Raw genomic sequence first — 13,313 nt, forward strand, 5'->3', positions numbered from 1 at the left:
TTGGCAGCTCCCAGATGAGGGTCATTTCAAGAAGTAAAAGAAAAGACAAAGAGGCAAGGGGCATTGGCAGCAACAGATGTGTTGAGGGTGGTGTTATGCTGAAGGCCTTTTTATCAGTGTAAAACGTCTGGTAAACACCAATATAAAGTTGGTCTTTGTTTTGTGATCCCCCTAACAAAGTTGTGCAACAAAAAAATAAAAAAAAACAAAAAAAAAACACCCCACACACATGACAGTTTGAGAGTAAAAAAATAATCTCTTGCTTTTAATTACAGAAACAAACAAAAGCAATTTGTAACAAAAATACAGGGCTTTGGTGCAGGGGAGGTCAGTTCAGCTTCTGTTCAGTACTGGCGACCCCTGTATAAGAATATGCTTTCCCTAGTACAATTCTGTCACGAAGCAGCTTGAAAAAGGCATAGTAATTACTGAACAGAATGAGAGCTAGAGAGATTGTATGGTGCCACTTCTCTGAAGAGAAGAGTGAATACAGTTGATAAAATATGAGCAATGCTTCGAGGGCTGTTAATATGTTGAGGACCCGCAGTGGATTACTGAAGAAAAACTGAAAAAGAAGAAAAAAAATGAAATTACAATTCATTAGCAGTATTTAAAAAGCATTCTCCTCCTACCTAATGAAAGAATTATTCAGGCTGCCTTTGCAGACTTTTGAAAATGCTAGTAAACTGGAACAAGTTTGTAGCCAACAACCTCAGAACTCCCGATCTCCATAACTGTTTCAGTACCAAAGCCATAAGATCAGCAAGTCAAGGTAGGTTATTAGAATTTTCAGAAGGAAAAAAAAAAAAAAAAAAAAGAATTCTCATTTCTCTTCAAGTAGGCTTCCTTTAAAAAGAAACTTGCAAGTAGAAATGTCAGGGCTACCATTGCTGACTAGCTTTTTAAAAGTCCAAGTGCCAGAGCCATCACCCTGATCTTGGCTTTACTACCTTGTGATTCAGTGACCTGACCAAATATGAAGCAATGGACTTAAGATTTTTCAGACATCAGTGGTAACATGCTGACTGGTGACAGAATAGACATGGATGCTATGATCTGGATAACAACCCAAAGCATACACCTTAAAAAAAAAAAAAAAAAAAAAAATCAGTTTAGACGTCACAATGGAAGCACCTATATTTCAATGCTTACTGGTCTACGTTAGGCAATTTAAAAAAGCAGCAAAGAAATAATTGGGCTCCTGCAACATCTTTTTAGGTTTCTGAACACACAAATAGATCCCCATCGGGTCGATTTAATAATGCGCTTTAAAAGATTGAATATGTACTTTTCTTGCTGCCTATGCCTCTGTATACTGCTTCCTTGAAGAGTAATCCTCCACTGAAGTCTGCTGGGGGAATGAGCCTGCCCTGTGAGTCAGTCACATATACATTTCCCTCGAAGCTCAGTGGTTTTTCCCATCAACTTACACACAGTATAGTGTGGTGTGGTGATGAAAGGCAAGTGCTTTCATTTAGTCTAAACATCTGTTGGGTTTTCAACCTTCAGGCCACTTTCAACTAGTATTCCTACCTTAACCACTTAAGCCCCGGACCAATTGTCAGCCTAAGGACCAGAGGTCTTTTTACAATTTCGCACTGTACTGCTTTAACTGGTAATTGCGCGGTCATGCAATGTTGTACCCAAACAAAATTTGCGTCCTTTTCTTCCCACAAGTAGAGCTTTCTTTTGATGGTATTTGATTGCCTCTGCGATTTTTATTTACGATATAAAAAAGGAAAAATACTGAAAATGTAAAAAAAAAAAAAAATAATATTTTCTACTTTTTGTTATAAGAAAAATAAAAAATAAATCGAATAAAACCAAATTTTAGTCATACATTAGGCCAAAATGTATTCAGCCACGTGTCTTTAGTAAAAAAAAAAATGTCAATAAGCGTATATTTATTGGTTTGCGCAAAAGTTCTAGCGTCTACAAACTAAAGTACATTTTCTGGAATTTACACAGCTTTTAATTTATGACTGCCTATCTCATTTCTTGAGGTGCTAAAATGGCAGGGCAGTACAAACCCCCCCCCCCCCCCAAATGACCCCATTTTGGAAAGTAGATACCCCAAGAAAATTGCTGAGTGGCATGTTGAGCCCATTGAATTTTTTTTTTGTCCCAAGTGACTGTAAAAGGACACAAAAAAAAAAAAAATTTACAAAAAGTCACTAAATGATATATTGCTCACACATGCCATAGTTCTATGTGGAATTTCACCCCAAAATATATTCTGCTGCTTCTCCTGAGTACGGGGATACCACATATGTGGGACTTTTTGCGAGTCTAGCCGCGTACGGCACCCCGAAAACCAATCACTGCCTTCAGGATTTCTAAGGGTGCAAATTTTTGATTTCACTCCTCACTACCTATCACAGTTTCGAAGGCCATAAAATGGCAAAATAGCACAAAACCCCCCCAAATGACCCCCACTTTGGAAAGTAGACACCCCAAGCTATTTACTGAGAGGCATGTTGAGTCCATGAAATATTTTATATTTTGCCACAAGTTGCAGGAATATTCCAAACTTTTTTTTTTTTTTGCACAAAGTTGTCACTAAATGATATATTGCTCACACATGCTATGGGCATAAGTGAAACTACACCCCAAAATAAATTCTGCTGCTTTTCCTGAGTACGGGGATACCACATGTGGGGGACTTTTTGGGAGCCTAGCCGCGTACAGGACCCCGAAAACCAAGCACCACCTTCAGGATTTAAATATAAAACGCTACCAAAAAAAAAAAAAACTGGTAGCGATCACAGGGATCAGGCCTGACTCTGCGAACGCTGCAGTTATGCGTTTAGTGTTTTGTAAGTGACAGTGATCGATCAATCGATACTGCACTTGGGTGGGCTGGGCGGAGGGGCAAAACACAGGTGCCAGCAGGTATCTGGGATGGTCCTGCTAACAATGCGTTTTGGAACCCTAAACTGCTGGGGACGCTAGTATTGGGGGGCGATTTGTGTGCTTATGTGTACCGAACGTGTCAGTGTAGTGATTGGTGCACTTACTATGTGTTCTTCTCGCAGTACGGTCAAAAAGACCGCCCCAAAGAGAGTGACATCACTTTCTCCCTGCCTGTGTTTACACTACACAGGCGGGGGAAGCTTCTCATTCGCCAGGAGCGATCGAGAGGGGATGGCCAGAAACCAACGGCCATCCCTTCATCCCTGATCGCTCCTGAAGCGAAACTGACTGCTGCAGACAGCGGGAGGGGGTCTGATCGGACCCCCCACCCGCTGGAAGGCAAGCACATACCGGTACGTGCTTGTGCCTCTCGTTGCCATTGTGCCGACGTATATTTACATGCGGCGGTCCTTAAGTGGTTAAAGTGGTTGTAAATCCTCACCCAGTTGAAGTGAATAGCCCCAGATGATATGCAGAGATGAAACAAATCCTCCTACATAAAAGTTTTACATGTATATCTGCGGTCTTCCTCTTTCTACACTCTTTGGAAAGTGCAGATAATGTTAAAAATAATTCTTCCCCCTTCAGCAGTGGGTGGGGAGTCTGGGCTTACACTGTGTGATAGCCGATTGGAGGAAAGGCACATCCCCACCCACCCCTTCACATAGGCAGAGGAATGAAGAAACATGCAGAGCTCTAGTCTGAATAGACATGCTCCCTGCTAATCTCCCTCTAAACACCCTCCCCAACACAAATTTTCAGCTGCTGTTATTGCATGTGTCGGAAGTAACTACTGATAAAGGAACCAAGCACCAGAGAGAAACGGCACTTAGAGCTTTAGCGAGAGATAAGTAAACCCTACAGATATTTGTACTTAGGTCAAATTTCATGAATGGGGTTTACAACCACTTTAAAAATAAATAAATCACTTTCACTGATACCAATATAGAATTACCACAATAGAAAAATAAAATAAAAATTAAGACTGCTTGAATGCATTGAGCTGTTTGAAGAAACTGTTAAAACAATGCTCGGAGGAGACTGCTTATAAAACATTTTACTCCTTATTTTTAACAGTATATTAAAGTCTGAAAAGGAAACCACAAAGTGATAGACAAGCAGAAACTGGCACCCTTAGACCCCATACACACTATTAGTTTTTCTGCAGTTTTTTGTCTTCACTTACCAAAACCATGTAGTGCAAGGGCCTGCCTGATTACATTTGTATGCAAACTCTGGTAAATCGGAAGACAAAAATCTGCAGAACATCTAATAGTGTGTATGGGGCTTTACCTGACATATGATTTATAAGTCTGTCTAGCCAATCTTATTATCCATGCACTCCAAACAGCACTGAAGCAATGCTGCTATCAGAACTATGAAAGGGAAAACAAACAAACACACGGTTCCTTCCAGTATTAGGCAGAAAGCACATTGCAATATAGTAGAGCAGTCTTTCACCCTTTTACCCTAAAGGAGCCCTTGAAACAATTTTGAGGTCCCAATCAATCCCGCAGCTCACAGTAAAATAGCATAAATCAGTATCGAAAGTTTTAAAATATGCCACACCTAGAATGTTACACACAGCAAATTTTAAAGCACTTCTCTTGCTCTATATAAAACAAACCATGTTATGAAATAAAACACATAATGGACAGAAATAAAAAGACTGAAATTTGATTGGAGGTTTCCCTTTACACTACCCAAGCACAAAAGTGCCCCCTTACATTAGTGCTCAGCAGAAAAACGCCTCCTTTACATTGGTGGTCAGTGAAGTAATGCTCCCTTTATTGGTGCTCAGTGGAGACATCTCCCCTTATAATGTTGGGCAGTGGAGAAATTCCACCCACCTTACATTGGTGCTCAATGGAGAAATCCCCCCCCCCCCCCCCCATATTACATTGGTGAACAGTAGATAAATACTCCCTAACATTTATGCTCAGTGAAAAAATGTGATTAGTAAAATACCACCCCCCCCCCCCCCAACCCTTAACATTGGTGGTAGTTGGTGAAATCCCCCTTGTCTACACTGGTGGTCAGTGGGGATCCAATCTGTCACTGCTAAATGAACCCCTAGTAACCTAATGACAATGAACCCTAGTTGAGAAAGCTTACAGTAGAGCATTAATGGTTCACAATGCTGTCCCTTCATTTGCTAGTTTGAGTTCTGTAATGCAGCAATTATAGGAAGTCAAAAAAAATGAATTTAGCAGTGTTTAAAATTACATTTGATTATATATTTACTTAATATATAAGTGGATTAAATGGTAACAGTTTTTAATTTTCATGGAGTGCAGCTTTTAAATATGTTTTGCATTTTCTCTACCAACTACTAACAATTACGGTACTACTTACATGAAAACGAAAATGAGATACATCAGAGGGAACCGCCACATTATAGTGACCAACTGCTTTGTAGACATTCTTATTGTGTTTTACCAGCACTCCCTGGGGCCACATGCATTCCTCCATCCACCTGCCAAAAAAAGTATTACTGAATAAGTCTTAAAATAGTCATCTATTTCCCTCTCAAAGAAGGAAACGCAGATGAGACTAAGCAAATACTACTGAACACTAATCAAACTTCCTTCTGCCATCGTCCTGAAGTTATCCCCATATAAGTCTATAAAAAAGGTATTATATGAAAACCGGAGAGATGATGAAGCCGATAGTCTCAAAGCTGCATAGGAATAAGACTTGATTAGGGGACCATGATCATGTGGATAAGCTAACCTGTATTCACTCAATCCACTTATCTGATTCTAAGAGAGAAACCAGCCAACTGAAGGCAAGGCCAATAAACATGTAATAAAATATTAACGATATTATACACTTATTTCCCAGTCAACAAATTTTTTATATATATATATATATATATATATATATATATATATATATATATATATATATATATATATATATATATATATATATATATATTATATATATAGAGAGAGAGAGAGAGAGAGAGAGAGAGAGAGAGAGAGAGAGAGAGACTGGGAGCTTACCTGCTGACCCAGGTATATAAAATATATAAAATTTTGTACTCCCCGTAAAATCCTTTTCTCTGAAGTTTGACGGACACAGCAGCTCTTCTTGACCTTAGGGACGTCCCAAAGCAGTGTCAAAGAAACAAGGCGTGGGAACAGCAAACAATAATCCCACCCAAAACAGCCAGAGCTCCTCAACGGAGGAGTTGCAACCTTAAACAGCCACCTGCAAAACCTTGTGGCTGAAGCAAGCATCCGAACTTTCTAAAATTTAGCAAAAGTGTGAACAGACGACCAGGTCGTCGCCTTACACACCTGAGAAATGGACGCTTGATGTCGGAAAGCCCAAGAGGCACCAAGTGCCCTGGTAGAATGTGCCGTGACAGGAAAGAGGTGCCCATCCCCTTATGGCATAAGCCTGAACTACAGTCTGCCTGATCCACTGAGAGATGCTTGGCCGATGAGACCGCCAGTCCCTTCTTTGGACCAGCCACTGATACAAACAGCGAGTCCGACCTCCGAAAAAGGAGCCGTAGCAGACAGATACACCCAGAGCCTGGACAACATCCAGGGGATGCAAAGCCACCTCTTTAGGATGTGATGGCCGAGGAAATAAGGATGGAAGCACAATGTCCTCATTTAAAAAAAAAAAAGCCGGAACAACCTTTGGAAGAAACGAAGGCTGCAGACGCAGCACCTTATCCTTGTGGAGGATCAAGTAGGGAGACTTGCAAGACAAGGCCGCCAACTCAGAAATCCTACAGCCAGATGTAATGGCCACTAGAAAGACCACCTTCTGAGAGAGTGTCAATAAGGGAATCCCTCTAATATTTTCAAACGGCGGTTTCTGAAGCACTGAGAGCACCAGATTCAAATCCCATGGAGGTAGCGGTGGCCGAATTGGAGGGGGGTCACATGTCGATCCCCCTGAACAAACATACTCAGCAAAAAATGAGCCGCCAAGGGACGCAAAAAATAAAAAATAAAGAAAAAAAAAGGAAAAGAAAAAAAAGGACAGCCAAAAGCTGATGATATCTGGTACAGGTACCATCACCCACTGCAGCAGCAGGTCATGTACTGCCCCAAATAGGGCTCCCTGATGAGCCGGAAGATGATGAAGGTTGGAGGGAAAAAAATATCTGTTTGGCGGACAAGCAAGAAACTATCCTTTTCCCATGAGGAAACCAGTTCGCAGACCCACTGAAAGCAGGGAGGTCCACCGAGCTGCGAACTCCCGAAGGCAACCCGAGAGTCGGGCGGGGGCAAACCTTCACGCGGTAACAGATTTGCTTGTAGGCTTGCGAAACCAGGGACGCTTTTGCCCTTCAGCAGGTGCCTTGTTGGACTGGGAACGCTTACCTGCTGACCCAGGTAAATGGGTTTGGGCATTGGGAGATGTCCATTTCTTCAGGAAACTCCTCAAAAGGGGTAACTCACCACCATGCGTTCCGGGACTGAAAAGGCCAGCTACGGTTTTCCCCATTCCTTGTAAATAAACTTATCAAAATAAGTTAGGTAAGGAAACACCTTAGGTTTGCGGGTCGGCTTGTGGGATCCGAAAAGGGACCAACACCTCTGTAAATGCCTCTGCCGTAGCCTCCATTTTTAGGGTATCCCGCACTGCTGTAATAAGTGCCTTTTCCTGAGCTGACCTGGATACGGTGTCATCCTCACTGTCCGAATGGTCCTGGTCTGCATCATCTGATACATAGGAACAGGGGCTGCCAGTCACAGCAGGGCAGGGGAACCAGTTGCAATCACATGGATGTCTGGGGAAGAAGCGCTAGCTTCTGACGCCATGCTGACCCACACTCGCCTGTTACCATTTAGGGACCCAAGGCAAGTCACACAAAAGTCCACCCTCCTAGCTGCACAGACTGAGGGGGTCCCCCGCAGCACTCACCACCCTGACCCAGGTACTGCACTGTGCTGCTGCTGCCCGCTCTCTCCTGTGCCATCCACGTGATGTCTGTATGGAAGCGCACTGTCCTAGAAGGAAACAAGCGCCCAGTGCTAGAGCAAAACCAACTGAGGCTACTAGAAAAAAGTCAAAAGTCTGGGAGCGCCAAGAAAATGGCAGCCGAAATACTAGAAAATGCCTGAGAGCAAACAAACAAACTAGCTCAGGCTCCCACAAAATGGCTACGGAGCACACGGCAGCCTCCCCACATGAAGGGAAGAGGATGAGTGGACACCCAGTGCAGCTCCCTGCCAGGACCCAGAGCCCCCTGGCCAAGTACATGCACCGCACCCCAATGTGTTCAGTCAAACAATGGCCCATAGCATGGGGAGGAGGGAAAGGACAGGGAGAGAAGAAAGGGAGAAGGAGCATGAGAGACCCCCAGTCGACTTCCCAGGCAATGCCCAGCTGCTCCACCCTGCCCAGACAGGTGGAACCATAATTACCCTTCCTGCAGGAACTGCTGGACGCATTCCACAGACAGACCCATCACCCGAGCAGTACGGGGTGGCTGCCAGCCACGGCACACTGCCACAAATAGCAGTAGCCCGGTCATGTGTATGCCCCGGAGCATATAGCTCTCCGGTCACCCCTGGAATAGATGGGGCATGTCATGGCCGACCCAGTGCGTAGCTTGGGCCTGTTCCCGCTTGACTACAAGGATCTATATTATACAGCCTGTCGCCCAGCCTGGCTGTTGATTGTAGATCACGGGAATCAAAAATACAGAAAAAAAAATAAAAAAGTTAAAAAAATAAAAATTCCCAGGACCAATGGTCCCATCAGAAGCCAGGTCCTTCTATACTAGGCAGAAGAAAAAAAAAAAACTGAGCTGCTGGATGCAGTGTGAGGCATTATAGCCAGTAGGTTTGCCCCCTGGGCGGTACTATGCAAGTGTTGCTGTTTTTAACACTTTCTGCCTAGTCCTCTCCTAAAGGGGCGATATAACCCTAAGGTCAAGAAGAGCTGCTGTGTCCGTCAATAAACGATAGAGAAATATATATAATTTGAATATATAGTTAACATGTGCTTTTCTAGATTACTGACTGAATTACAAATATGTAGAGCTATGAAAATAAGTGTTTACTTACGAATGCTGCAGCACATTGGAACAGAGTGTTGGATCCACCTTTTGCCAGCAGCCAAGGTGAGCTGCTGCTTTGTGAAGTAAATCACAGTACCGAGCAGGCAAAAGGTGCTGAGTAAGGATTACAGAGGTGCTGAGGGAGACTTGGAGGAACAGTTCACAGGACCATCGTTTGTCATAATACTGAGTACTCTGAAAAGAAAATTTAGCCTATTTGGTAGTAGTAATCCATCATAACATTAAAGTGATTGTAAAACTTTGATTATAAAAAAAAAAAAAAAAAAAAAAACAACACCAACAACACACACAGCAAACATGTCATACTTACCTCCACCATGCAGCTCACTTTGCACAGAGTCCCCCCCCCCCCCCGCATCAGGAGGTGGTGGGGTGTTACCTTGCGGCCTCTCTCTCTAGTCCATCATTCAGCATCCATAGTTGCCGAATGTATGACTCAGACCCGCCCCCTGGCACCATTGGATTTGATTGCCAACAGCGCTGAGAACCCCCGGCAGAGGGACAGCGCATCCTCGCCAGATGAAGTTACAGGGCTCAAAGCAAAAACGGGGGGTGGAAATAAAAACTAAAAAGCCTTTACATGACACACCACACTGTTCTGAGGCTGTGTGATTCAATATTGCAATTGCATTCTGCTTATACCAAACAGGGTCTGTATAACACGCATTAAAGTAGAACTATAAGCAAACCCCCCCCCCCACCCCATCTTGGATAGAGCAAGGGAATGTTATAACCCCACATCAGATTTTTTTTTGCTATCTGTGTCCCACTGCGGAGCTCTCTCTTCACTTTCTGTCCCATAGCCAAACAGGAAGTGAGAAGACATCCCTGCAAAGTAAGGGAATTCCCTAGGAACCCCCAGGTCATCGGAACTAGTGTCCTGATTGGAAGATATCCCTTTATTACTTTTCTGCTTTTTTTTTTTACTTTCCCTTTCAACGATAATGGTATACAGGACAAAGAGGGTGAATCGATCTGATCTTGGTCTGTGTAAAAGTTAGAGAGTCTACAAGCTATAGGTGCCAATCACTGAAAATTGATCTCACCTGATGTACTGATAGGCATTTCATTTCTTTAGACACCAACAAGCCAGGAAAGTACAAATACCCCCAAATGACCCCTTTTTGGAAAGTAGACATTCCAAAGTATTTAGTAAGAGGCATTGTGAGTTTTTTGAAGTTGTAATTTCCCACAATTCTTTGCAACATGAAGATTTTAATTTTATTTTTCCACAGAATTGTCATATTAAACAGGTTATTTCTCTCACACAGCATATGCATACCACAAATTATACCCCAAAACACATTCTACTACACCTCCCGAGTATAGTGGTACATGGGAGCCAGGCTTTTACACAGCCTGGCTACATACAGAGGCCCAACATACAGGGAGCAATGTCAGGCGTTCTAGTGACAAAGTACACATTTAATTTTTTGACTACCTCTAATGCCTTGTACACACGATCGGACATGCAGATGACAAAATCCGAATTTTTTCCTACGGATTTTGTCCGAAACTGGTGTTGCATACAGACGGTCGGACAAAGTTGTCAGAAAATCCGATCGTTCGGAACGTGATGACATTTGTTCGTTACGACGGGACTACGTTCAGGCAATAGCTTTGGTCTCGTAAATTTGATCCGAGCATGCATGGCACTTTGTCCGATCGGAATTCTTTACAAACGATCGGAAAAAGTCTGATCGGATTTTTTGTCAGATAGAGCCCACACACGATCGGATTTTCCGACAATATAATCCGATCGGACCTTTTCCGACGGAATTTCCAAACGGGTGTACAGGGCATTACACTTTTGAAGGCCCTGGAGCACCAGGACAACAGAAAAATCCACAAAATGACTTAATTTTGGAAATTAAACACCCCAATGTATATTCTATAAAGGCATAATGAATATTTTAAAGCATATCTTTTTTTCCCTCAAGTTTTTGGAAAACGTGGAAAAAAAAAAATTAGTTTTTTTTTTTACAGAAAGTTGTCCATTTAGAAATATCTTATAACACAATATGTACATAGAAAAAAAAATATGACACCCAGAATTATTATTCTGCTACTCCTGAGTATGTGGGAGACTTTTCCATAGCCTGGCCACATACAGAGGCCCAACATGCAGGGAGCACCATCCGGGACGTACATTTCAAATCTAATTTGACTACCTTTTACACTTTTATGAGACACCGATGGGCACTGTAGCGGTATGGAGGAGTATGGATAAGCCAGGGATGGACGAAGTATAGATGAGCATATATGGACACACATGAGGCATGTATAAGCATGAATGAGCCAGGGATGGATGAATGGATGGAGCATGGATGGGCACACCAGAGACAGCCCACAGCACTGCATCACCCAGCTCCCTCCTCTCCTTGCACACTGTACTGTACGGTGCAAGGAGGGGAGGAGCTGCACTGGACAAGCTCCGGTTTATTAACAAGCGATCGCTCAGTCACTGGACGGAGTGATCACGTGGTAAAGGGCCGCTGTCTTTGGCCCTTTACCCTGTTCCGCGATGCCGGACCCGATGGTCATGGATATTCCCGGGTGTGCGATTCTGTGAGGATGTCTTCCCAGAATAAGCCAACCACGCGGTAGCCATCTTTCGGCTATGGCCCAGTCGGCATCGGCATGTGGTTAAACAGGAGGAGTATGTGTCAAGCGAGAAGAGGATTTACTAGACATCCCTCCCATATGGATCATTTAGCCACTTGCCTACTGCCGATGTACGTCAGCTGCCATAACCCCAGTACCCCTGTGTTCAGCCGGCGGTTGGCTACAAGATAAAAGTGGTCTCTGTGGTGGATTTGCCGCAAGATTGGTTAACGGTGGCAGGAGAGGGCCCCCTCTCTCCCGCCGCGATCCGGTGCCCTCTGCCGCTGCAGATGGCTCCGGTGATCACGCATGTCTCCTTGCTAGGTATGGAGATGAGTGAGGGGGAATTTAAAAAAAATAAGACAAAGTTAGCACCATTTGTCATGCTTCATAATTGCGCCCGCTTGTGGAATGGCGACAAACTTTTACCCTTAAAAATCTCCATTCTACAGGCTGCATGTTTTAAGTTACAGAGGAGGTCTAGAATTATTGCCCTCGCTCTACCTCACGTGTGGTTTGAACACTGTTTTCATATGCAGGCGCTACTAACGTATGCGTTCACTTTTTCACGCGCGCTCGGCAGGACGGGGATAGTTTGAAAATAAATTTTTTTTTAATATTATTATTATTATTATTAATAATAATAAAAAAAATTCTCATTTATTTTTACACAGTTTAAAAAGGAAAAAAATAAAAATAAATAAATGGTTCTTTAAGAGCTGTGGGCAGCAGTGACTTTTTGACATCGCTTCTGCCCTGCATTGTTATGGACACGGGTGGGGACCATCTCCCCCTCACTCGTCTCCATGCCCAGCCAGGGTGAAGAGCCGATCGCCTCCACTGCTGCCGACGGATCTGGTAAGCAGCGGAGGGGGCCCCCCCCCCCTCTCCCATAAAATTGATGTCGCAGCAAATCCGCCACAGCGACCACTCTTATCAGAAACCAGACCGCAGGTCAAACAAGGAGGATACTGGGGTTATGGAAGCTAGATTCTGCCATAACAACGATATCCCCCGTCAAAGTAAGGATGTATATCGGTGTGCGGCGGTCTGGAAGTGGCTAAACTACAAAAAATTCCCCCGGTTGAAAGTCCCACCAAGTGTTCCACCATTTTTTTACATATACATACATTTAGGTCCATTTTAAGATATGAGCCATGTGTTCCCATCCTCTATCAGTTATAGAAGTAATATGCCATGCTAGTACCTTGACAAACCACACAGGTACAAAGGCCACATAGTAGGCGGACAACATGGAACTAAGAAGCACCTCCCGCACACGCCAGTTGAAGTCCAGCTTCAGATAATGCACCTCACTGCGAATAAGGTCAGGAGAGAGGCAGCATGCATGCGTGGGAAGAGGATCTGTGCTGGGCCTCCACATGTGCTGCAGCACCGTCAGGTAATCCCGACCTGCCTTGTCCACAGAATTTAGATCTCCAACACGGGCGCCAGGAACATTTGCAAAAAGACTTGAACGTCGGAAATCATATCCCAGATGCAGAAAAGGGATGTACATGCCAAACCTGCAATGTAAAAAAGTGCTAAATTAGAATGGAATTTATCTAAACTGAAACTGCATAACAGTTGGGAAGAAAGTTGCATGAAAAATTTGGATTTTTGCAAATACTTTTTTAAATTGGTTATAAAGCCCAATTTTACACAGAATTTCTGTACTCCAGGAGGGGATATGATGTCACACATGCACAACCTAGTTCATTTCAGAGGTTTACAACTACTT

General features: G+C 43.4%; 1 protein-coding gene across 2 annotated transcripts in view; it reads right to left on the reverse strand.

Annotated features, from left to right (window-relative positions):
* Positions 1-236: 236 nt before the first annotated feature.
* TMEM39B (transmembrane protein 39B) overlaps positions 237-13,313 on the reverse strand; it is a 36,046-nt gene continuing 22,969 nt past the window's right edge. For both annotated transcript variants that reach the window (XM_077481987.1, XM_077481986.1), the window contains exons 6-9: positions 12,780-13,098; positions 8,955-9,142; positions 5,269-5,389; positions 237-565 (exon numbers count right to left, since the gene is read on the reverse strand). In XM_077481987.1, coding sequence (XP_077338113.1) covers positions 329-565; positions 5,269-5,389; positions 8,955-9,142; positions 12,780-13,098 — 865 coding nt within the window. In that variant the 3' untranslated portion in view covers positions 237-328. The remainder of the gene's footprint in view (positions 566-5,268; positions 5,390-8,954; positions 9,143-12,779; positions 13,099-13,313) is intronic.

The sequence above is a fragment of the Lithobates pipiens genome, unplaced genomic scaffold (genome assembly GCF_037356315.1).
Source record: "Lithobates pipiens isolate NorthernLeopardFrog02 unplaced genomic scaffold, aLitPip1_a1.2 Scaffold_16, whole genome shotgun sequence".
In the NCBI taxonomy this organism is placed as follows: Eukaryota; Metazoa; Chordata; class Amphibia; order Anura; family Ranidae; genus Lithobates; species Lithobates pipiens.